Source organism: Hyperolius riggenbachi, chromosome 10 (genome assembly GCF_040937935.1).
Source record: "Hyperolius riggenbachi isolate aHypRig1 chromosome 10, aHypRig1.pri, whole genome shotgun sequence".
Classification (NCBI taxonomy): domain Eukaryota; kingdom Metazoa; phylum Chordata; class Amphibia; order Anura; family Hyperoliidae; genus Hyperolius; species Hyperolius riggenbachi.
Genome location: NC_090655.1, coordinates 127,648,677 through 127,675,266, shown reverse-complemented (window position 1 = coordinate 127,675,266; position 26,590 = coordinate 127,648,677). Strand labels below are relative to the sequence as shown.

General features: G+C 43.3%; 1 protein-coding gene across 22 annotated transcripts in view; it reads right to left on the bottom strand.

Annotated features, from left to right (window-relative positions):
* The window catches only part of CAMK2G (calcium/calmodulin dependent protein kinase II gamma), a 375,935-nt gene that overhangs the window by 96,443 nt on the left and 252,902 nt on the right, over positions 1 to 26,590 (bottom strand). For all 22 annotated transcript variants that reach the window (XM_068257960.1, XM_068257962.1, XM_068257961.1 and 19 more), the window contains exons 6-8: positions 14,615 to 14,687; positions 9,134 to 9,236; positions 2,176 to 2,259 (exon numbers count right to left, since the gene is read on the bottom strand). In XM_068257960.1, the coding sequence (XP_068114061.1) occupies positions 2,176 to 2,259; positions 9,134 to 9,236; positions 14,615 to 14,687 (260 nt within the window). The remainder of the gene's footprint in view (positions 1 to 2,175; positions 2,260 to 9,133; positions 9,237 to 14,614; positions 14,688 to 26,590) is intronic.

The window sequence follows — 26,590 nt, the reverse complement described above, 5'->3', positions numbered from 1 at the left end:
AAATACCTGTAAGGGTATCAGGTCTCTGTTATCTAAATGCACTTTTTGCAAGCGTATAAGCTCAAACACTCCGGTTGATGCAGGGAGATATATCATAAACATGATCCTGAGGATATGCCCTATCACATCTAATATTTAAAGGACAACTGAAGTGAGAATAATATGGAGGCCGCCATATTTATGTCTTTTTAAAAAACACCAGTTGCCTGGCAGCCCTGTTTATATATGGTTGCAGTAGTGTCCAAATTACACCAGAACACAAACAAGCATGCAGTTAATCTGGTCAGATCTGACAATATTGTCAAAAACACCTGATCTGATACATGCTTCTTCAAGGTGAAGGTCAAAACGTATTAGAGGCAGAGGATCATCAGGTTAGTCGGGCAACATGCATTGCTTAAAAGGAAAGAAATATGACAGCCTCCATACCCTCTCGCTTCAGTTGTCCTTTGACTTTTATTTTGTATACTTAAAACTTCAATAGTATTCAAATAGTAGCTGCATAGAAACTAAATACTCAGCGTTTCTTAATCAGTCCAGCTGAGAATACTCAGTGTGTCCCTCCTAGTGTAATGCAGGTCCGCACAGACTGAAAAAGCAGATGCCTAACAGCACTAAATATATAAACTACCATTATATAATACTGCGTTAGCCTGTTAAACCCGTATTACAGTAATATATACAGGACTAGCGTGTGGAGTCCCACCTACAGTGTTATATGATTAAGATCCACAGGTATAGTAAGAATGGGACACTGAATATCTTTAGAATGGCAGGTCTTCTAAAGGGTGTCCTGGACTGCAGTGCTTACTATCCACCAAAAGTGGCACAAGAATGGACAACTGGCAAATTGGCAACAGGTTTCTGTGTGCTCAAAGGTCACTATTAAGTTAAAGGCTAGTCTGTCTGCTGTGATTCTACAGAACTGCCCCTGTACTGTAAACTGCTGAAAAACACAACACTGAACAAAAAAGTGTCAAAACACACATTGCATCACAGCTTATTGCACATAGGCCTGGTGCACACCAAAAACCGCTAGCAGATCCGCAAAATGCTAGCAGATTTTGAAACGCTTTTTCTTATTGTTCTGTAGCGTTTCAGCTAGCGTTTTGCGGTTTTGTGAAGCGTTTTTGGTGTAGTAGATTTCATGTATCGTTACAGTAAAGCTGTTACTGAACAGCTACTGTAACAAAAAACGCCTGGCAAACCGCTCTGAAGTGCAGTTTTTCAGAGCGGTTTGCGTTTTTCCTATACATAACATTGAGGCAGAACGCAATCCAAAATCTGCAGCAGCCCGGGAGTATGCGTTTCTGCAAAACGCATCCCGCTCTGGTGTGCACCAGCCCATTGAAATACATTACCCTAGCGGATCCGCACCCGCAAGCGGATCGCAAATCGCAGCAGAACCGCTCTGGTGTGCACTAGGCCATAGAGTTGCACAGTCATAGCCCAGCTTGAGTTCCCATGCCTTCCCAGTCCACTGCTAAGAGCAACTACAATATGGGTGTGAGAAGTACCACTTGGCTATAAAAAAAGATGGTTTGGTCTCATGAAACAATTTAGTTGGCTTCCAAATCCTCAAGATCTTGCACAAGACAAAGTTTCTTTTTATAACATCTTGGTGCTAAATATCACAGGACTTCTTCACAAGTTTTGTAGTCCATAACTGCATTGGTCATAGATGTTTTTGTTTTGCATGTTGGGATATTGTGGCTCTGTACAATTAAGAAGCTGACACATTGCATTCCAGCGGTTCTGGAGGTGTGGCTAGCTTACAGGGACAACAAGGGACGATTTGCATATTCAGCAGTGATGCATTGTGGGGAACATCATATGCTCACTCCAAACTGAATTATTGCAAATAACTTCTGTTTTAAGAAGGCAAACTTTTGTATTCCATAGCATTTTAGTAAGAGGGCTTTTGGGTCCTTTATAACCCCTTACACACTCCAATGAGTTATGGTTCACCATGAGCTTGCTGGATAGTCTGTAACGCTAGATGTTTTTGTTGTACTCAAATATGAGGGTTATTAGGGTTTTGGTTGTTCAGTGTGACACTATAATTTGTATAGTATAGTTATAGGTCTATAAAACATTAACATACTTATTTCAGAAGAACTCAGAAGAGATAACGAATCAATAATGGATAACGTGCATACAAGTTATAGTTCTTACCACATGCCCATATGTCAACTGGCTTTCCATATGGGTCTTTTCTTAACACCTCTGGGGAAAGGTAACCTGGTGTACCAGCAAATCCTGTGAAACAAAGAACAGTGTACATGTTATTCTACTTAAAATGCTTATATGGCAAGGTATTACATTGTTAAGCAATTATTATCCAAAGTTCAACATACAGATCCTTTATGAGATCAATCTTTCTCCAGATCTACAAAGATATCTCGTTTAAAAGCAGGGCTGTGGAGTCGCAGTAATTTTGGGTGCCTGGAGTCGGAGTCGGGGAAAAATGCACAGACTGACTCCTAATGAATTTAAACTGTAATTTAAATAGAAAATATGATAAAATGTTCTATTTCTCAGATAATAGTCATCATAAATAATTTCTATACACAGTAATAGCCGTGCTTAGAGTACAAAAATGAAATAAACCGAACAAAATTAGTTACTTGTGCTGCTTCAATAAAGCAGTCCCCGTATTTTTAAAGTCAGATATACTTATCTGATTGTAACTGTACAGTATATGATGTGAACACAGGAATCTCATATATACTAAATAACATTATGCTGTAAGTATAAAGCCTAATGTGTAGCGGTGTCACTAATAGAGCTGGTCAATGAGATGGAAATAATTCTGTGTTGATGCTGATTTATGTAAATGTATGCACTCTTTGCTCATGAAATCAAATAATTTGTTATGTTAAAATTTGGTTTGGTGACTACGAATTAAATGGTACCTGAAACGGATGAAAAGAAAAGTTTTATACATACCAGGGGCTTCCTCCAGCCCCCTTCAGACCAACCAGTCCTTCACTGTCCTCCTCCGCTACCTGGATCTTCTGCTATGAGTCCCGGTAATTCAGCCAGTTAGGGCAGTCCGGCTCCTACAGCCAGGAGCATTCTCCACCTGCGCAATAGTGCTGCGCAAGTGCAGTACGCTCCGAGCGGTGGAGTGTGTGCATGCGCACTACGCCAGACTGGCTCAAGTACCTGGGACTCATAGCAGAAGATCCAGGTGGCGGAGGAGGACAGCAAGGGACTGATTAGCCTGAAGGGGGCTGGAGGAAGCCCCGGGTATGTATAAAACTTTAATTTCATCTGTCTCAGGTTTACTTTGTTACACAGTAGTACTATACTCTACATATGCACTCCCCACAGAGCTGCAGGGAATCTACTGAGAATGTTGTGCACATTGAACACAGAAGTGTTGTCTCTCACCCATAAACCTGGTTCAGATTGTGCATGAAGATTGTGTAATAGAGAAAGAATCCCCTCATTCTCCTGCAGAGTACCTGCACATCACTCTTACATGTACCCACAGTCATATTGCCTAGGGCCTGATCCATGTTCAGATTGTGCATGAAGAATGTGTAATACAGGAAGAATCTCCTCATTCCCCTGCAGAGTACCTGCACATCATCCTTACATGTACCCACAGTTACATTGCCTAGGGCCTGATAGATGTTCTTTATTCCGGTCTGTACCTTTTACAAGTACTCTTACCAAGGACTAGTTTTATCCTATGACTAAAGGAATGGCAGTCAACATATCCTTCTCACTTCAGTCGCCTTTTAAAATTCCTAAGCGTTGGTAGTTAAGAGATAAATTTCATGTTACATACCTTCAATCAACAAGATTGTAATATGCAAATTAGAGGAGTCGGAGGAATCCTCAACTGAGGAGTCAGAGTCGGTAGATTTTTGTACCGACTCCACAGCCCTGTTTAAAGGGAAGGTTCAGGGAGGGTGGGTAAAAAATAAAAATCAATTTCCACTTACCTGGGGCTTCCCCCAGCCCGTGGCAGGCAGGAGGTGCCCTCGCCGCCGCTCCGCAGGCTCCCGGTGGTCTCCGGTGGCCGACCCGACCTGGCCAGACCGGCTGCCAGGTCGGGCTCTTCTGCGCTCCAAGGCCCGGAACTTCTGCGTCCCACGCCGGCGCGCTGACGTCATCGGCCTGCGCAGTAGAGCCCGGAGGACGTCTGATGACGTCAGAGCGCCGGCGTGGGTCGCAGAAGTTCCGGGCCTTGGAGCGCAGAAGAGCCCGACCTGGCAGCCGGCCTGGCCGGGTCGGGTCGGCCACCGGAGACCACCGGGAGCCTGCGGAGCGGCGGCGAGGGCACCTCCTGCCTGCCACGGGCTGGAGGAAGCCCCAGGTAAGTGGAAATTGATTTTTATTTTTTACCCACCCTCCCTGAACCTTCCCTTTAAAAGTCTTAGAATACTGAAAACTAGTATTTCCATTACAGATGGACTTGATGCAGCAGAGGTCTTTGCATCATTAAGAACTTCACAATCAAAGTCTGCCCACAGTATTCATTCCTGTGCAAAACGTTGTACGCTGTAAACACATATGTTGCCCCTGTGCCTGCTGCATTTATTTAAAATCTAACAAGGATACTAAAGCACTCTTTACAACTGTCATCTCAATTGCAAAGGCCTCAAATCTCAGTAAGTGTTGCTCATATACACAGTGTCGAGTAGCACACAGTCCGCAGCAACAGAAGGGCAAAAACATGACAAATTACAGCTGAATTCAATGCTATTGCATCACAAAGCATATCGTAAAGCACAACAAGATGGACTTTGAAAAATATGGGCTTTAGCAGCAGTAGACCATCAAAAGTGCCTTTGGATCAAAGAAAAATAGGAAGAGACGCCTGTTATGAGCCCTTGCCACTGTTCTTGATCAGTCTTAAATCAGTTTGAGGAAGATCAATCAGAGTGTAATCTGCTTCCATGACCAGCTCAGTCCTCTGACTTCAGTCCTATTGAGCATTTGCATGATGCTGAAAGGTCTCTTCAAAGCTTGGAAACGCCACCATCCAATCTGACCCACTTAGAGCTGCATTTATGTCAACATGTGCCAACATTCCTCAGCAATAGTATCAGCATCTTGTCGAGTCCATGCCAAGAAGAATATTGGCTGTGATCAGAGTTAAAGCGTAACAGTCAGGCATAAAATCAATTATTTTTATCTGGTAAACAAGTAATTAAGATGATAACCAGGCAATCCAAAAGTTAAAAATCACTCTTACTTTCCTTCTCCAGAAAAGATCATTCCCCAGTTTCCCTGGCTCTCATGTGGTACATCTGATGCACAAAGGAAGTTGCAGGGCATGCTGTTTTTTTTCTTCTTTACTTTCCCCTCAGACATAGCTAAGGCAGCCTGATTGGCGGAATACTCATTCCCTCCTGTTTCCCCCTCCCAAACCTCTGTTTCTCTCTGATTGGCCAATATTTCTCATGCTGAGAAGCTGAAACCAGCTCTGCAGTCACACAATGACAATGCACTTTCTGTTGCAGAGCTGGGTGGGAGTGTCTGAAGACTGGGGGGAGGGCAGGAAAGTCACAGACAGCGTAAGGGAGGAAATGTTGTCAAGATTGGCTTCAAGATAGACAGAGTTAAAATGGAAAATCCTAAGAAGGATTTTCATTTTTTTACTATAGAAAAATCACTAAAAATCTAAATTTGGACAGTGTAATACAAATGTTATGAACTCCTCTCTGCTCTGAAAGATACACGACAACATAACCACCTTTAACCACTTTCCCCCCGCGGTACGAATTTCTCCGTCCCTTTTCCCCCCCAAAAAAAACCAAGGGACGGAGAAATCCGTACCTCCCACGCTACCGCCGCATGCGTGCTCCCGCCGCTCGTGCACGCCACCGCCCGCTCGCTCGGAGATCAATGAACAGGAAAATCCATTCCCGTTCGTTGATCTAAGCCCCCGCAATGATCTGCTGCTTCTATGAGAAACAGCACGATAATTGTGATTTTCCCAGCCTCATACTGCTTCCTGTAAGCGTCCTTCCGGACGCTTACGTGGCCAAATAGTAAAACTACACCCTAAAGCATTTTACATATACAAATACATTAGTTTTACACAATAAATTAACTTATTACCTCCCACACTCCCCAATTTTTTTTTTTTGTAATTAAATAAAAATAAAATATTGGCGCCAAACATTGTGATAGGGACATAATTTAAGCGGTTTTATAACCAGGACAAATGGGCAAATACATTTCATGGGTTTTAATTACAGTAGCATGCATTATTTAAACATTATAATGGCCGAAAACTGAAAAATAATAATTTTTCCCCACATTTTTTCCTATTTTCCCATTAAAACACATTTAGAATAAAATAATTCTTGGCATAATGTCCCACCTAAAGAAAGCCTAATTGGTGGAAAAAAAAAACCAAGATATAGTTCATTTCATTGCGATAAGTAATAATAAAGTTATAGACGAATGAATGGAAGGAGCGCTGAAAGGTGAAAATTGCTCTGGTGTTCAAGGGAAAAAAACCCTCAGTGGTAGGGCTGCACGATTTTGGGTAAAAATTGAAATTGTGATTTTTCTGTCAGAAATTGTGATTTCGATTTTTTTTCACGATTTTTTCCAAAACAAGCTTTAGCTTGTCCTAGTGTACAATCTCGTGCGCAGCGGGGTTTTTTTTGGGGGGGGGTGGGGGGGGAGGACTAGGGTGCAGCGGCATAGCTAGCATAGTAGCCCCAATATAGGGAGTTTAGTTGCCCCAGTGTGGCTAGTATAGTGCTCCAGTATAGCTAGCATAGTGCCCCAGTATAGCTAGTATAGTATCTCAGTATAGATAGTATAGTGCCCGGCAGTATGGGTAGGTAGTGCCACAGTATAGCTCGTAAAGTGCCCAGTACAGGTAGGTAGTGCCCCAGTACAGCTAGTATAGTGTACAGTATGGGAAGGTAGTGCCCCAGTATAGTTAGTCTAGTGCCCCAGTATAGTGCCCAGTATGGGTAGGTAGTGCCCCAGTATAGTTAGTATAGTGCCCCAGTATAGCTAGTATAGTGCCCCAGTATGGGTAGGTAGTCCCCCAGTATAGTTAGTATAGTGCCAGTATGGGTAGGTAGTGCCCCAGTATAGTTAGTATAGTGCCCCAGTATGGGTAGGTAGTGCCCTAGTATAGCTAGTATAGTGCCCAGTATGGGTAGGTAGTGCCCCAGTATAGTTAGTATAGTGCCCCAGTATAGCTAGTATAGTGCCCAGTATGGGTAGGTAGTGCCCCAGTATAGTTAGTATAGTGCCCCAGTATAGCTAGTATAGTGCCCACTATGGGTAGGTAGTGCCCCAGTATAGCTAGTATAGTGCCCAGAATGAATGGGTAGTGCCCCAGTACAGCTAGTAAAGTGTGCAGTATAGGTAGGTAGGTACGCCGTTGCGGCCATGCCCGTGCCTGGCCATGATCCGCTTACCTCAGCCGCTGCGTGCCACAGAAGCAGTGCATATTTATGAGGTTAATGAGCCGGGCAGCGGGGGGAGGAGAGTTCAGTCCAGAGCGGCACACAGCTTCTCCAATCGCTGGATACCGATGGTATGACGGCAGCGGTAGGCGGAGCTGTACTAGAGCGTACAGCTCCGCCTACTGACTGTCATTCCATTGCTATCCAGCGATTGGAGAAGCTGTGTGCCGCTCTGTACTGAACTCTCCACCCCCCGCTGTCCGGCTCATTAACATCAATAAATATGCACTGCTTCTGTGGCTCGGCACATCGGCTGCGGTAGGCGCGGATCATGGCCATGCGGGCAAGCACTAAAGACCGAAAAACGCCGGATCCAGACGATCCCAAAATAGTCTTCACATGAACCGCGGTTTCGGTTTAAAACCGAGAAATCGTGCAGCCCTACTCAGTGGTGAAGTGGTTAAACAAAAAACATTTCTTTGTTACAGCTGATCAAATCATAAAATAGATCTGCACAGTTTCTACTTCCTGATTCATGGAAGCAGACATATTGTTTACATCCTGTACTTTCAAATGGGCTTATCTGCCATAGGCAGTCATGTGACACGGGGGAAAGATAAAATTATAACTAGTAATTAGACACAAATGAGGGGGAATTACACAGGCTAAACTCTTTAAATACATACAGGGTGCTTATCTGTTATGTTTTCCTTGTGTCTTGTGCAAGAGTTCAGGTCCACTTTAAGGGTGGATCAACTCGTTAATAGAGTATGTTTCTAATTTTTTGGCCACTTCGTGCAAAGTAGAACTCATCAAGAAGCATGTGATCAGTTTCATAGATTTGTAAGGCTCTTACATACTGGTGTGCAGCAAATGTTAACTCACGCGGTATCTCAGAAAATCAGAGTCTTGCTCATCCATTAATGAATCAATTCGATAATATGCTTCCCTATGAGATCCGGTAAGCAAGAGTAAAACTAACCTCAAGCACTGACTTCTGGATTGAAGTCCCTGAGGCCACATGGATTACATGGTTTCACTTTCTTAGAGGTACCAAAAATTAGAACAATACTTCTCTCAAATCATGAGAAATGACTAATGTTGGATCCAAAGGCTCAACATTTCAAAAATTTCAGTACAATCAGGACAAAAATATTCACACCAACAGTGGAAGAATTTAGGAAGGCAGAAGAAGCTTCTTGGGACTGTTAATATAAACGTGTTTAGAAACACGCCCACTCACATTCTTTAATGCCTGTTTGTGTTACAATGTCTGCATTGTGTTTGCTTTACTCCTGGATTTACCCAGCTTGAAAAATGTATCTGTACGGTCTCGCAGAGTGCTTTCTTCCATTGCTGTCTGCACTACTGCTGTGAAGTTACTCTGCACTGTTTGTGACAAACATAGTGAAGAAAACCTGCAACTCCGTCAAACTGCAAATGAATCAGTTCCTGTTGTAATTTCTTCAAAAAGGCCTTAACATGCTTGCATTGGCAGCAATAAAAAGGGTTCCAACAGGTTCTAGTTTGGATTTATCAGGCAGACAGTCTACCCAGCTCAGAGCCTTGATTCAAATAGGTAAGAAACGGGAGTAAATGAGTGAACCGAACGTTGGAAGTAAATACAGTGTAGGTATATAGGCAAGATAGCTATGCTGCATTAATAAATCAATTCAGTGAAAAGACTATCAAGATCATACATGAGACATTACAGCTTGTTATATGTATGAGCTTACCAAACCATGCTTGCTGGTCTCCCTGGACTTCAATGGCAAGACCAAAGTCAGCCAGCTTCACAGCAGCCCCCTTGCATTTGCTGGCTAATAACAGATTCTCAGGCTGCAAAAGAATGAAGTCAAATGAGGCAAAACAAAAACTAACAAATAAAAAGGCATAAGTCATATAGAATATTCCCTCTTTGTGGTTTACTAGATATTCTTTGAAGATTTATGTAATGCTAAAGTGGTCTGAGTAACAAAATAATTTGTGGAATGCTGGGAATTTTACAGGTAACCGTATTTTGAAATGCCACTGCCAAGTAATCTTTAAAAGAAAATCCTGATCAATACAGACATGCTATTAAACATCTCTTATAAGAAGACCTAGTGACAAAGTTCCATCGACACGCCTCTCTGTATTTGTGGTAAAATATGATCAAGGTTCTGTCTTTTTATACCCACAAAAAGGTGGACATTCACCTTACTAATCTGCAAACTTCTTTAAATTGTAAGCTTATGTGGGAAAAGGTCTACTCTCCTATTTTTTTTTTTTAGTAACATTGCTGTTCAATATTTGTGTACATCTGACCAGATAAGCTCTACAGCTGTATTGTCTACATTTTATTCATGCCCAGGTAAATTTCAAGCTATATACATAAAGTATGACTATGCATCCCATTATGAGGTTTATGTTCTATAAGAGGAAGGAAAAGAAAGCACAGTCCCACAGTTCACAATCTGCTACGTTCTTGTTGATATTTTTTGCTGTGCTTTATCTGCACATCAAACCCCCTTGCTTGCAAATACCCAAACGCTGTTCTAAGTACTAGTACATCAAAATCCTTCTATTACTTAATCACAGTGGCAGCATATTAACCTCTTCTATATCGTGCTAAGACACTAGGAATTTAGCATAGGCTACTGTAATGCTGGGTAAGGAATGTGAGGGAAGGGCCATAAAGACACAGTAAAAAAAAGGAAAAAAAAAAAAAAAAAGTCTACTGGCCTAGCTGTGTCATCAGTAAGTAGTACGTGTATTTTAGAGGACAGTTCTCTTTCCGTTCTATTCACACAATGCGCTGCAACACAGGTGGCCAATCGTTTTACAGAAAACCATGGTACCGGTGTTGCTCTCAGCTGTAGTGTTGCCTCCATTCAATTACAATGAATAGGACAGCAGTGCATTGTCAGAATGCACTGCTGCAAATCGCACAAGTGTGCCCATCAGACAGTGCTGTCTATGCATTGTCTGATGTTCCTGTGTATTACACAGTGATACACATTGCTGTGACTGCAACGTGACAGGGTGCAAAGGCCCCATGTGTTGCATTAGGACCAGAGTACCCTCTCACATTGCTGTATAATGCAGGTGGCCATGAATTTTACAGAAACGCAAGACACTTGCATTAGTCTTGGTAGTAGCACTCACCTCATTCAACTATACTGAATTCAGTGCTGCATTGTGCACAAAAATGTTTGCAGCAGTGCACTGTCTCAACGCACTGCTGTGCAGCACATAGGTGTACCCATTACATAGTGCTATCTATGTCCTATCGATATGCGTTGCAAAAAATCAGCTCTGCAAAGCAACAGTGTAAATGGGTGAGGGCGCAGAGAAGGCAGAATGCAGACAAGAATGTGTGCGTTAGCAGTTTATAAACAGTAGGACTTTTGATTTTTTATAATTTTTTTGTGGGGGGCTTTACAGAAAACCAAACCAATGAAAGCAAAATATATTGTTGAAGTTTTAATGAAAAAAAGTGCCTTAAATGTGTGTAATAACAACAGGGATCTCTAGGTGGTGATCAAATCACTTATGTAGCAGCATAGAGATATTAATCGCTCAAAACCTTAGCTATCTAGCGTTTTGCCTCTGTTACGATTAGCCCAAGAGGCTTATGTGTTAGTGCTTAAAGAGGACAGTAATGCTCTGGTGAGAGAGGAGACAACAACTGTGGGAGTGAGAGAGTGAAAATACAAGTGCAGCTGTTCCCTTACAAGTCAGGTGTTTACGGTTTTACATTTTTACAGGTTACAACGCTAAACAATTCTGGATAACGCGACCACTGAAATAAAATGTCTGTAAAAAGTCGTTGCACATAACCGAAGAGAAAACACTTCTGGCACAGAATTATGGTGACAGCTATTGTACAGCCACCAAACTTCTCTTCCTAGAATTTTAATACAATTTTGCAACCCCAAACCAGCATGATTTTGTATAGTGGCTTGTCTGATATTCATTAACCCCAAAATGTAAAAAAAACAATGGAATTGCACAGAAATGACGAGGCTTATGGCGCAATATTCTATTATGAAATTTTACACAGGATTCTGGTTTGTAAAGTTAAAGAATGGTGTCTGCAGAATTAATTTGTTGTTTTTCTGCCAAAGAATGTAAAGAATACTGGTAAAATGAGCCAGCAGCTGTTGGCGCATGCAGTTTCAACGCATACTATTCGATTGTGTGTGTTATCCTCCCTGACGATATGGACAAGCCTGACTTGTCCAGGAAATAGTTAAAAACAGCAAGGAGGACTTAGGCTCATCCAGCATGTTTTTAAAGGCAGGGTTCTGGGGGGTTATTTTGCATGCATTTTTTGCATTAAAATTGACATTCATATGCAAAATTTTGCATGCTCTGGAAACCTGCACCTGAACGCAAATGTTAATGCAAAAGAAAAGCATGCAAAAAAAACTGCACATTTCCTACCAAAAAGCTGAAGAGTGGGAAAATTGTGGCCTGGCAGAAAGGGAAAATTAAATTGATTTTATGTTTGAAACTTTCTCAAAATGTATACTAGGCTCTTCCTTGACACATTTTGATAAGTTGCATGCAAAAAAGTTTCATGAAAATTGAAACGTCTTTTTGCACAGAAAATGAGCAGAAAGTGAATGCCAGGGAGGTTAAAATGTGTGTCCACAGTCTGATAAAAAAAAAAAAAAAGGGAGCTACGATTACATGTGCCCGTAGTCCTGAAAAGGTATAAAAAGATGGCAGTAGGCAGAAAGACGGCAACCTGTTATCATCCGGATTCAAAACTTCTTGCCTTTAGGCTAGTTACACACCAGGAGGTTGCATTTAGGGGACGTTATAGGGCAAATAACGTGCCCCTAACGCAGCCGCGTTGTGCAGCTCACTCTGGCGTCCGTGATGCCGTGATGAGTACTCTTGGACGCATGCAGCATCACGTGGTCCCGCCCGGCCAATTGCCGCACAGAGCGGCCGCTCCAGGAAGTAAACACTGCACGTCACTGAGTGCAGTGAATATTAATTAGTCATGTGCCCGGCCGCTCTCCCCTCCTCCCCATCATGACTGAGCATGTGCTAACAGTCTAACGCGGCTTAGCCACGTAGAACGCACAGCATGCAGCACTTTGCTGCGTTACAGTGTAACGCAACGTGGGCAGTGTGAACAGCCCACTTGTGTTACATTGCTGTGCGTTGGGGGAGCGTTAAAGGCTGCACTAACGTGCGCCTGTAACGTCCCTGTGTGGAAGCAGCCTTACTGATGGCCAACAGTACAACACTCTACTGCTTCCAGTATTGTTAACAAAGGCTTAATAAGTGTTGTAATTAAAATAAGATCCCAATGGTTTACCTGGTCCACAAAATAAGATTAGACAATGTAAGGGCCAGTTTACACTGTGTGTGTTGTGTCGGCATGTCCGATGCCACCCAAATGTTGCATTCAGTGTAATGGGAACACGTCCGTTGCAGCGCACCACACATTGCTGCATGCTTTTTTAGTGCACAGGAGAGCTCGTGATTTGTTGCCTTCTCTATCACTTAGTGACATATTTCCTGTCTGGACAGGATGTGAAGACATTTTTTTAAAGAATGGGACAAAACATAGCAAAGGGGCTCCAAAACAGTTAATGGATAGGGATGCTCATTTACATTCTGCGGAAATTAAATTCCAGAATTTCTGATTGGAAATTGGCATTTCCTATCGGAACTTAGAAAATGGAAATCTGATTTCCGTGGAAATGCCGCATTGCCGCACAAGTAATTTTAACCCAATCACAGAACTCTGAAGCATTGGACCAATCAGAGAATGCAGAGTCAACTTGAAGTATTTGGCCAATCAGATAATGCAAAAAATGACCTATCCACAGAATCGGTGGAAATTGCAAAGCCGGCCATCCCCGGTAATGACTCTAACCAAAGCTGTAGACTTTAGATATAGGTAACGTGTAACAATCTGGGTAGCACTCCTGCCTTACAGAGTGTTTAAGCCCCAGGATGGAATACCGGGTAGCACAGGTTTTGTATGATCTTCATGTTTGCACGTTGCCTTCCACAACCCCAACATAAAGTTGTAGGCTCCCCCAAAATTAACCCTAGCGTGAGACAGGGATTGTGAGTTTAACCCAGGGAAACAGTGAATAGAGTTCAATATTCTTTATAGAGTATTGCAGAAATGTGCCAGAAATGGATACATAAGTACATATTTATGTTTGTGCCGCTGCATAGCATTTGCTAGTATTTTCATGAAAGCTGGTGGCATGACACGTTACATATGTGATACTCTATGGCCTTTACCAGAAGGTCAGAGTATTGAAGAAGCCCAAAATATGTTGCACTGCAGCACTTTGATGCAAAGCAAATCTGAAACATGTTTCTAACCTATCTCTACATAATGCAGTTAAATAAGGAAGGGGCATTTGGTATGAATAAAGCCTAAACCTCCAGGGAAGAGGCATTACAGCCTTTAGTAGTAATTAAGAAAAAATCAACTAATATGCTATTTAACTAGGTGCACCACCTAGTTAAATAGCAGATTAGTTGAATTTTTCTTAATTTGGGATTAGCAATTTTTTTTTTCTTAATTTGGGATTAGCAAATCACATCTTGTAGCAATTTAACCAGTTACAAAAGGTTTATTATCTGTTCAGTGAATTGACAGCCCAGTGTCCCCTTGCCTGATGAAATTACCATAATTTGCGCTCTGAAATGGAGATACATAGCTCAGGCACTGCCTCGTATTGACCTGAGGTAGTGGACTGACTGGTCCTGTGAAACGTGTTGACTTTATTTGCATCTAACAATAAGAATCTTAACCTTTTATCATGAGGTAAGTCTGTTCCTATTACTTGCCTCCACTCTCTACATATTGTATTACAATTGGAGCACCTCCTTCCACCTTGCATTGTCTCCTCCCCTGTCCCAGGGGTTAACACTGCGACTACACTCAGTGGTCCTTTGTTTTTTTCTGGAGCGCAACTCAGGTTAACTTAACAGAGTCATTATAATGGTTAAGATGGTCCTTCGCCTCATGCCCGAAAATATGGTTGCCTATAGCAACCCACATTTCTAAGTGGTTATTTCTTTCCCAGAAATACTACACCATTGGCACTCCTTGTGCTCTTTTTGTCTCCTTTTCTTACTTGTGCCTAGGTTTCCAAACCTAAAATGCATCTACCGGACCCTCCCAGAACCATAATTTGCATGTTAGGAGAAGTTATTACTCTCTAAAGGTTCTTAACTAAAAATATTACCTTCAGATCTCTGTGTACAATGTCATGTTGGTGGATATGGTTGACACTCTCCAGAATCTGGTGAATACAGTGGCTGCAGAAACAAAAGATAGAACAATTACATTCACTGTAAATTAGTCAGAAAGCAAAAAGGTAATTCTCAATTCTCAAAGAGAACCCGAGGTGGGTTCTAAGAACGCTATTAGCACACAGAGGCTGGGTCTGCATACAATTACCAGCCTCTGTTGCTATACAGTGCCCCCCCAGGACCCCCCTATGCTCTGCTTGCCCCCTCCCTTTAATCATACGCCGAGCTGTCGACAGCCGGCTGTTTACTTTTGGAAGTGCCACTCTCTGCCGCTCCCCCGCTTCCTCCATAGCACCGCTCCCTGCCTGCGTCCCTTCCCTCCAATCAGCGGGGAGGGAAGGGACGTGGGCGGAGAGCGGCGCTATGGAGGAGGCGGGGGAGTGGCAGAGAGCGACACTTCCAAAAGTAAACAGCCGGCTGCGACACGCTGTGTGTCGACAGCTCCGCGTACAATTTATGGGGGGCAAGTAGAGTGCAGGAGTGTCAGAACCAATTATGTTTTTGAGTGATAGCGAGCTCAGGAGGGCTCTACAACTACAATAAATAAAAAGTCAAGACTGGTCCTCGCTCCTTGGATTTTTGGGTTTTTACTGGTGGGTGGGTAGGGCTTTTTGTGGCATGTCTGACATCCAGTTCTCTACAATTTTATTCTATTGACAATAAAGTGAAGATTTTTTTACTGATTATATAACTTGTTTAGTTTTTGGTCATATCTCACTTGCTAGCACAATCTCCCCCTTTTTATTTAGAGTGCAGGAGTGGCCTGGGGGGGGGGGGGGGGGGGGTTCACTGTATAGCAACAGAGCCTGGGCAGTGTATGCAGACCCAGCCTCTGTGTGCTAATAGCGTTCTTAGAACCCACCTCGGGTTCTCTTTAAGGCAAAAAAAAAAAAAAATCCCCAAACTAATAGACAAACAGAAAAGTATATGTAATTTATTTATAGATTTACAAATTTTGTAGATAACAACTACATTGTTTTTAAACAGGTCAACATAGTTATGTTTAACATTAAGTTTTCATGTTTATCCAGCTAACCAAAAATATAAGAAAATAGGCAAATTGGAATCATAGAATACCAGCTTTTATGACTGCTGTGATATAAAATAATCAATGCAGACAAAAGTCCAGAAAAGCATGGACTCCCAAGAGACCTCTGAAGGTGTGTTATCTGGCACAACAAGATCCTTTAAGTCTGCCAGTGATCAATGCCTCAACATGGAAGTCCGATCATTATTTTGATTGATTTCTGGCCAAAATAGACTGAAAGATTTTGCTCTAAAATGGGCAGCACAGGTGTGTAGATTACCGTCCAGACAAAGAACACCCCCTACAATAAGTCTTACATGGGATCAAACAGGACAGGCTTGCTTCTGCACATTAATAAGTCTTGGATCACTTTTTGGCATGTTCTAAATGGGAACAATTCCACCTGTAATTTTAGAGATACACTGGCCTTGTTGGTTCACCATTACAATTTACCCCATGTCAAATTTCCTTAGATCCTAATGCTTTCTCCATTTTACAGTTTACTGCTTGGTGGAAAGAGCTCTACATCTTTGCTAGGAATAACCCTTTTTTGGAGCATAATGGCCTTGTTTCACTAAGCTGCGCTGCTAAAGCAGCACAACTGAAATTGGGCTGCGTGAGTTAAAAATCCTGTGTGCACACTACACGCTGTAGTGCTGCGTAGCGCGCGCTAATTTACGTCCGCTCCTTACTAAGTACCCGCAGCTCCTTTAATCTCTGAGTCCAGTCGGGTCCAGTGTCTTTGTAGGACGTGATCCCCGCACTTAGATTGGTCCAAGAGGCTGCCTGTCACGTGATGGTCCTTTAGAAGATAATACACATTTTGTATGTTACCCTAATGAAAACTTAAACCTATGCTTTGCCTTACAATGGAACCCTAGAATAATTAACTATTTGGATGTCACTTTGTGGGGAGATCTGACTCCTGGAGTGATTGATTTAAAAACATTTTCTAAGAGTTACAGTGGGGAACAGACTTCGAGAGCCAACAGCTGCCAGTCCTCCATTATGATTCCGGGAGGCGTGTCTGTGGATGAAATCATCAGAACACGTAGAAAGTACTTAGACCCAGAGAGGAGGTCCACGCACGCACAGTAGACCCAGACTGGAAGCGACTGAGCCTATTTCCGGGTCGCGGATGAACTGCATACCACAGGAGTATGGCGATGGGTTTATGCTGCAGGAGGAAGCCGCGGGTGAGTATCAAATCTTTGCTTTTGGTCAGCTCTGGTTTTCTTTAACTGTAGATCTGGGAACGTTATGTGGTTTTGCTCCATCTGTTCACTATAGTATGCGGTCTGTACTACACGTCCCCTTAAACAATGGATAGCTGAGCATTACAAGGGGCTGGTTCGCTAACTAATATGTTTAATGTTACCAAACATTGCTCTACGGCTAATAGCGGAAATATATCATTTGTTTCTCATGCATTGAATGAGTGTTATACATAAGATATTGATTAAAGAAGCCCATTGGATTTTCAAAATGGGGACAAATGCCCCCAGTGGTCCCAACACCAGGTGGAACCAGGGCCGGATTTGTACTTCTTACCACCCAAGGCCGACTATTACCAGCCGCCCCAACCGAAACCGTATCCTACCACCTCTCTCCACATACACACACACACACACACACACACACACTTTTGGGCCGCTGGTGTCCACTGTTGTGGCTAGTGCCGAGGTCTCCATGGCAATGTGAAGTGAATCAATCACGTCACACGGGGGAACTGGTCAATCAAGCGATCTACAGGTGATGGGCGTGGTGGGAGCCGTCCACCACACACACATTGTCAAAAGTAGCTCACAATTGGACATTGGGTGGGGTCAGCAACACGTAAAAGTGAGTCCTGTACCCACTGCTGTCTCCAGGGTAACAGCGCTGGCCAATCAATAATTAAGAAATGGGTACTGTGAGAGGCTGCCTTCTGTATTCTGTACAATTTGCTGGTGCTGCCCCTGGTCCTTTCATCCCCCACACCAAGTGCGTGAGACCCGGCCTTCTGTAACTGCCTGCAGCTGCTGCTATGTCATTGGACAAGGTCTGGCTTTTTGCTAGTCACACACTGTTCACAAACATTTAATTAACGGACTGCAGCTGCCTGTAGCACTGCACAGGCAGATGCCAGCTAGTACTAATAGTGCAGTTATCCTGACCCCTTTCATTTGTTTGGACACTTGCAAATAATGCCCTGCAAATAATGCCCACTGTCTGCAGGCCGCCCCTTGTTTATCTGGTGCCCTAGGCCATGGCCTATATGGCCTTGCCAGAAATCCGGCCATGGGTGGAACATAAGTCTAATAACCTACACTCACACCTACCTAAAGGATTATTAGGAGCACCTGTTAAATTTCTCATTAAGGCAATTATCTAATCAACCAATCACATGGCAGTTGCTTCAGTGCATTTAGGGGTGTGGGGTCCTGGTCAAGACAATCTCCTGAACTCCAAACTGAATGTCAGAATGGGAAAGAAAGGTGATTTAAGCAATTTTGAACGTGGCATGGTTGTTGGTGCCAGATGGGCCGGTCTGAGTATTTCACAATCTGCTCAGTTACTGGAATTGTCACCCACAACCATTTCTAGGGTTTACAAAGGATGGTTTGAAAAGGGAAAAACATCCAGTATGCGGCAGTCCTGTGAGCGGAAATGCCTTGTTGATGCTAGAGGTCAGAGGAGAATGGGCCGACTGATTCAAGCTGATAGAAGAGCAACGTTTACTGAAATAACCACTTGTTACAACTGAGGTATGCAGCAAAGCATTTGTGAAGCCACAACATACACAACCTTGAGGCGGATGGGCTGCAAAAGTAGAAGACCCCACTGGGTACTCATCTCCACTACAAATAGGAAAGAGGCTACAATTTGCACAAGCTCACCAAAATTGGAAAGTTGAAGACTGGAAAAATGTTGCCGGTCTGCTGGGTCTCGATATAGTCAGAATTTGGCGTCAACAGAATGAGAACATGGATCCATCATGCCTTACCACTGTGCAGGCAGGTGGTGGTGGTGTAATGGTGTGGGGGATGTTTTCTTAGGCCCCTTAGTGCCAATTGGGCATCGTTTAAATGTCACAAGCTACCTGAGCATTGTTTCTGACCATGTCCATCCCTTCATGACCACCATGTACCCATCCTCTGATGGCTACTTCCAGCAGGATAATGCACCATGACACAAAGCTCGAATAATTTCAAATTGGTTTCTTGACCATGACAATGAGTTCACTGTACTAAAATGACCCCCACAGTCACCAGATCTCAACACAATAGAGCATCTTTGGAATGTGATGGAACGGGAGCTTCGTGCCCTGGATGTGCATCCCACAAATTTCCATCAACTGCAAGATGCTATCCTATCAATATGGGCCAACATTTCTAAAGAATACTTTCAGCACCTTGTTGAATCAATGCCACGTAGAATTAAGGCAGTTCTGAAGGCAAAAGGGAGTCAAACACCATATTAGTATGGTGTTCCTAATAATCCTTTAGGTGATGGTATATGGTTGGTCATGCACAGATGTATTGTTTGCATATAGTTTCAATACAGCAGTTGTGCCTTGCCTATACAATGTGTGATATGTTGCTCGCTGTGCGAGTTTTCTTACTTTTGTTCTAGTTATTCTGAATTCCCTCCATCCCTGTTGGGCATTATACTTTGGGTGTGACCAACTGAAAGGAGTGGAGACACAGCATTCCATTTATATGTCTGCACTTGGGCATATACTGTACTATGACTAGGGTGTCTGAAACATATTTGCTGGTCTTTGCAGTCTCTCTTTTGGATTCATTAAAGAATACAGTATATGATTTATTTATATATTATTTCATTAGACTTTTTGACCATCTATTTTGTTCTTTCCTTATGGCACACAGGCTTCAGAACTTTTCACTAGGTGCCATTTTAACAAAATAGTCAAAGTTATTCACATCAGTGTTTTTTTTTTTAATGCTGTTGCTGACCAGTGAATGCAAGAAGCCCTTGACCTTATGACACTGGTCTGAGGCTTGTCCAATCTACCTAACCATCAGTACGATCTCTTTAGACTAAAATTGTTAGGGGACAGATCAGAGACGGATAGAGGGGACTAGTCTTCAGGTTGACTTTAAAGCTTATGAATATAAAATACAATAAAATGTTCACTACTGTAGAAAAAGATTTATTGGGCAGTGCAACTGTCTAAATATGAGGCGTGTACCAATAACTTTCCTAACATGCCCGATACAGGATCCTCAAGGATATCTGCTCCTTTGCTGCTTTTCAAACAAAAGCAAAGGGAAGTCTAGCTATTAAAATTAGTGATTACCGTATTTTTCGGACTATAAGACGCACTTTTTCTCCCCTAAAAGTGGGGAGAAAAAGTCCCTGCGTCTTATAGTCCGAATGCACTAATCTGAATGTGCCCGCAGGCTCCCCAGAGTACCATGTCTCAGTACGCCGTGCGGGAGGAGAACCAGGAAGTCCAATGCGGGCGAATCTGCACAGAAAGGCATCCACACTGCAGCAGGAGACGCTTCAGTGCCCCCTGGGTCCAGTGTCCCCCTATGTCCAGTGATACCCCCTCCTCTTTCCCTGTGCGCTCCAATGGCCTGTTCCTATGGCCGGTCTCTGTCCCCATGCACATATTTACACTGCAGCCAGAGACGCTTCAGGTACCTTTCAGTGCTTTGAGCCAGCAGATCTATGTGAGGCAGAAAAGCTCTGACACCCTGCGCCTGGACCCACTGCAATGCCGATTTCCACATGCCCGCCGCTCCAGCTGAAAGTTCCCCGCTCGCCCCACTGTCTTGCCTGCACGAGTAATGAAGAGGCACCAGCAACGAATCACATACCGGTAGTTACACTTCCGATGTATACGCAGTACAACTACCAATCAGGTGGGGGGGCGCTGCCCCGGACCGCCTATCACAGCAATCGCTGCTTCCTGCTCAAATGTTGTGCAGTGATTGGCCACAATGGTCCCACCCGCGAGACCATCGCTGCCTGTAATAAAACGAGCAGGAAGCAGCAAGCGCTGTGATAGGCGGTCCGGGGCAGCGCCCCCCGCCTGATTGGTAGTTGTACTGCGTATGCATCGGAAGTGTAACTACCGGTATGTGATTCGTTGCTGGCGCCTCTTCATTACTCGTGCAGGCAAGACAGTGGGGAGAACGAGGAACTTTCAGCTGGAGCGGCGGGCATGTGGAAATCGGCATTGCAGTGGGTCCAGGCGCAGGGTGTCAGAGCTTTTCTGCCTCACATAGATCTGCTGGCTCAAAGCACTGAAAGGTACCTGAAGCGTCTCTGGCTGCAGTGTAAATATGTGCATGGGGACAGAGACCGGCCATAGGAACAGGCCATTGGAGTGCACAGGGAAAGAGGAGGGGGTATTACTGGACATAGGGGGACACTGGACCCAGGGGGCACTGACCACGGGAGACACAGGGGGTCACTGGACACAGAAAAACACAGGGAGACACTGGACACAGGGAGACACTGGACACAGGGAGACACTGGACACAGGGAGACACTGGACACAGGGAGACACTGGACACAGGGAGACACTGGACACAGGGAGACACTGGACACAGGGAGACACTGGACACAGGGAGACACTGGACACAGGGAGACACTGGACACAGGGAGACACTGGACACAGGGAGACACTGGTCACAGGGAGACACTGGTCACAGGGAGACACTGGTCACAGGGAGACACTGGTCAAAAGAGGACAGTGGACACAGGGAGTCACTGGACCTGGGGAACACAAGAGGTATAAGGAAGACACCAGGGGAACATAATAGAGGGGAGGTCCATAAGATGCTCCTGCACCATGGATGCACCAAATTTTTTTTCCTTGGTTTTTGTCCTCTAAATCTGGGTGCGTCTTATAGTCCGGAGCGTCTTATAGTCCGAAAAATACGGTAATCAAGCTGTGTTCTCTTAACCTTCTTGGCGGTAATCCCGTGTCAGGCTCGGGAAGGAAAGCCGCAGAACAGGGTGGTAATCCTGTGCCCGAGTTTCATGCAGGAACTGCTGCAGACCTCTCTGAGGGATGTTTTTCTTCTTATTTGTAAGCTTGTGAAAAAAATGTATGGCTTTTAGAGCTTAAATCTTGAAGTAATCATAACGCCAGGGAGGTTAAAGTACCACTGTCGCAAAAAAATTTGTAAAATTTAAAATACATGTAAACATACACAAATAAGTGTGATTCTTCCAGAGTAAAATGAGCCACGAATTACTTTTCTCCCATGTTGCTGTCACCTACAGTAGGTAGTAAAAATCGGACAGAACCAACAGGTTTTGAACTAGTCCATCTCCTCATGGGGAATTCTAAGCAAGGATTGTATTATTTATAAAGACATTCCCTGAAAGGATTTATACAATTATTCTGGCCAGCCTCCGTGCTCGCTGCACACTTATTTTGGCAGTTGGACAGAGCAACTGCCATTCGCTAAGTGCTTTTGAAACTAAACACAACCATGAGAATCCCTCATGAGGAGATGGGCTAGTCCAAAACCTGTCTGTTTTGGCAGATTTGTACTACTTACTGTAAGTGACAGCAACATGGGGGAAAATAATTTACAGCTAATTTTACTCTGGAACAAACATACTTCATATTTGTATGTGTTTACATGCTCTTCAAATTTTACGATTTTCGTGATAGTAGTCCTTTAAAGAAGTCTAAAAAAAAAAAAACATGCAATGTTGGTGAAGCCTCTCAGCAAGCTTGTGGGCCTCTTTTCTTGCTGTACATGATCCATGGTGCTAAGACATTTAGTTACTGCTGTGCAACACACTAAATGGACAGTCATGTCTCTCTCCATCCATATATGGCAACTCCCACCTTTAAAAATCACTGTGGAGATTTACCTTTGGCCATGCTGTTGCCAAATTGTGATCGTCTCAGGTGCTTTCCTTGTTCCATTAGTTTATTTTAATAACTTGGGGATCCCGTAGCTTATACCCCGCATTACCCGCGTGCTGGACCTCGTAAAAATGCTATGCTTAGGTCTATAGTGAACAGAAGCTACTAGTTCTGCCTCCAAACTAGTTGGAAAAGGTCAGCTTTGCCTCATCCCTTGTGGTAATACAGCAAGCTCTTCTGGAGTGCAGATATATTCCTGAGAAACACATGAGGAAGCAGTAATGATTAAGCAATGCATTTAGAAAATGCTGCAATACAGCAGATACTTGCCAATAAATTCTAGTTAGCTGGAAGAAGAAAAGCCTTTAAAAGTGTAAATGCTTTTAACTATTTCTATTCCACCACAGGCCTATTGACCAATATACAAAAGAGTACAATTACACGGAGTAGGACGGTGATATGCCCAGAACTATCGCCACACACAGGGAAATAAATATTTAAAGTTCATCATAACCTGTCAAAGAGTACTAATCTCTCTTCCAAATATCCAGAACTGGAGGGCTGGGGCTGGAGTCAGAAGCCTCCATTCTCACTCATCTGCAAACTTCAGCTCTGTATTGCCACCGGGAGCACAAAGGATTTGTGTACATGTATATTACGGCAGAGTTCTTGAAAATTTGTTGCTTGGCAACCAGAGCAACAGCTTTTAGAAGAAGATCTGATATATTCTGCTCTTCTCATTTTCCGCTGCTGCATATTTAACATATTCCTACAAATCTCTGCTGAGGTTAAAGCAGAAATGCGCAGGAGCATATTGCCATAGCATTACAATTTTACTTGTTCTCACTTCAGAAAAGGAATGAATGCACATCTGTGCTAGTTCATCCTTGGAATCTCCAGGTCTTAAAATATTTACATCTTGACATTTCAGTAATTTCGCAACCAGACTTTATAGGCTTGGCTTTCTAATGGTTTCAGTGACCCAGGAGACCCGTTTCCTCCAGAGATTTCCCAAAGGAAGCAACAATAATTTAGGTACCCAAGTACTCATATACACCACCCCAATCTCCATTGCATTACACCACTTTAATGGTACTAATGTATATATATGGTGGCTGCGAGTCTTGACAGGACCATAAGGATTAACTCAAAGACTCGAGCCAAGCATTTCTGCAAATTCAAAACCACCTCTCGTCTCATGAGCTGCCAGGAATATGGCTGTATTGTTACTGCTACAATCACAAATCAGCTTTATTGGGTCCGGTTTCTGGATTCTACCATGGAGGTTATCTACATCCAAACAATACTAGGCAAATACATACGGTAGATTGTATGAGGAGACTCTGGTCCCCCCCATATAAATCAGACTCTGCTTGAAGCCTGCTTATTACTCAGTAAGGCCAACTGAAAAAGGTGCTCCCCATTCATTACCTCCCTGATCACCAATACACAGGAACACAGGTTTAGACACTTAACAGGCCTTCAGCCAGTGTCGCCTGTTTCAGGAGTGAATGGCGACAGCCCAGCACATATGCCGCCTGTCAGCCCCAACCGCCCATTCTTATTAGCATACGGCAGCAGGGAACAACTGAACAGTAGACTTGTGCCACCCTGCATGGTCCAACTATGGCTGTATCATGCAGGGTGACACGTCTGCTGTGCAATTGTTTCCGGGCACAGCTGCACTGATTCAAATGCACCTCTATAATACTGCCTTCTTGTTGTACACAATGGGCTCTATTCACAGAACTTCTCATAAATGTCTTATCACCTAATTGATAAAAATAACCTTTCAACACTTGTACAAGCAAAATAATCACTCAAAGTTGTTCCTGATTAACTTAATTTCAATAATACTTTTCTTACCTTAACTATATTATATTTTTGCTCTTTGGAAGCTTAAAAATGTAACATAGATAAGGTGAAAACAGGAAAACCGGTGAAAAAAGCTTTGTGAATCATGCCCAATGACTGTACCTCTGCCACTATTTGCTGCAAAAGCAGCAAACTGTAACAGCTATAAAAAAAAAAAAAAGTCTACAGAAATTTGGACTGCTATTAGTGCAATGTAAATCGCAACAACTCAATTTGATAGCATTACTATCAACTCTGTTGCTAAAAGAACAGACTTTCTGCATCTTTAAACAAACTTGGGGGACGTGTACACACACTGGATTGTCAGAGAGGCCACAAACACCCATCTCAAGTTTAGTTTAGCAGGTGTTGACAGCTTTAGCACTGGCTATTCCCCTTTGTTGGATGAGACTAAGATTATGAACCAGACTACCAACCTCCAACTACCCACTTGACAGCTGCCTGGCCTTGGTACAAGTGCAGATAAGGACATCAACAAAAGACCAGGAGGGTGCATGGGAGGAGGCATAGCAGGGAAGGAAGGGATCAGAGTAAGGATTCCAAAACAGAAAGTCCAGCCAGATAGTGGGACTCCGTATAGGCTTAGTGGCCTTTGCAGCTGAAATGGCAAATACTGTATAGCATACAGCCTTGCCTCATTTGTTGTCATGGGTCCCTTCATAGGACTGCTTTTACTTGGCATGGATATATTATGGACCATCACAGAAAACCTACAAGATCGGCATCCAATTCAGTGTTGACTATAAACTCTTTAAATCACAGATGACAGGTGTCTTATAAGCAGAGTCGGGACAAGGTCCTCCAGCACCCAAGGCTGAGACACCAAAGTGCGCCCTCCCCCCATCCCTCCCATCCCAGCCGTCACACACTGATTACTATTAGACTAAGAGGGCCACAGGGTCCACAAACTCCCCAACACCTTAATATCTAGTTATCTGGCTTGCAGTCACTGCTATGTATCCCCTTTTCTTATTTCTTTCTGCTTCAAACACAATTAGGAATGACAGCTGAATGAATTGTGCGCCCCCTCCTACACTGCGCCCTGAGGCTGGAGCCTCTCCAGCCTATGCCTCGGCCCTGCTTATAAGGCATAAAATAAGTGCTTAAAGTATGCCTGAATTGAGGATGTGGAGGCTGACATATTTATTTCAGCATCCTTCTGATCCATTTGGCTGCAGTAGCATCTCAATCACTCACGTGAAACAGGCACGCAGAAAATCCAGTCAGAAATATCGGATATGCATGCTTGTTCAGGGTCTATGGCTAAAAGTATTATTAGAGGCATAGGATCAGCAGGACAGCCATGCAACCGGTATTGTTTAAAACAAATAAATATGGCAGCCTCCATATCACTCTCAGTTCAGGTGTACTTTAAATGCCAGCTAATGAAAAAAATGTGAAAAAGAAAGAGCTTTGTGATTCTATAAGCATACAGATGAAGGCAACTTGAAATGCAATGTACAGAATTATGTCAGTCACACAAAACGTAAAACACTGCTATCACCTAGTAAACATATGACGAAGTCTCCTGCTGAAACTTGCTAGATCTTTAACACATTTTGGCTATCTAAAACAGCTGATATTTCCCAGGAGATGATGATAGCATCAAGACCCAGCATGAGGTCCCCAAGTACCACCCAAACAGTAAAATGAGATTACCAAGCTTAACATGCAACATCTTGCCCAAAAATGGACAATGTCTCTAAGTGTCTCAGAAGTTGGCACACGTTGCAACTTAGACTTGGGAATGTTCCCTAAGTAGAACTCAGTGCTATTATTTTGCAATTTCCCTGTCAGTTAAGCACAGCCTATCAGTGGATACCATATCAATCACGCTTTGTAGCAAAAACAAGAACCTCTCTGTTCTGAGTTTCTCCATTTCTTAGGGACCGGATCTAAAGGGAAATAAAAAAAAAAAACGCCCAAAGGCAAATTAATTCTAATTTCTCATCTATCCCCTGACTTCTAGACAAGAGTCTTTAAAAAGCTGTGTGATTACTCTTCAGCTGTGAGAACAGCTTACCTCTCTAAACATTTAAAGTGCTGTTGCCATATGACAGCAATGACAAACTCACTTTGTAGTCCATTCCCATCCAAGCAGCTAGAACAACTTAGTTTTCAATGTAGAGCCAGCTATTTCAAGACTCAACAGTATATCATATT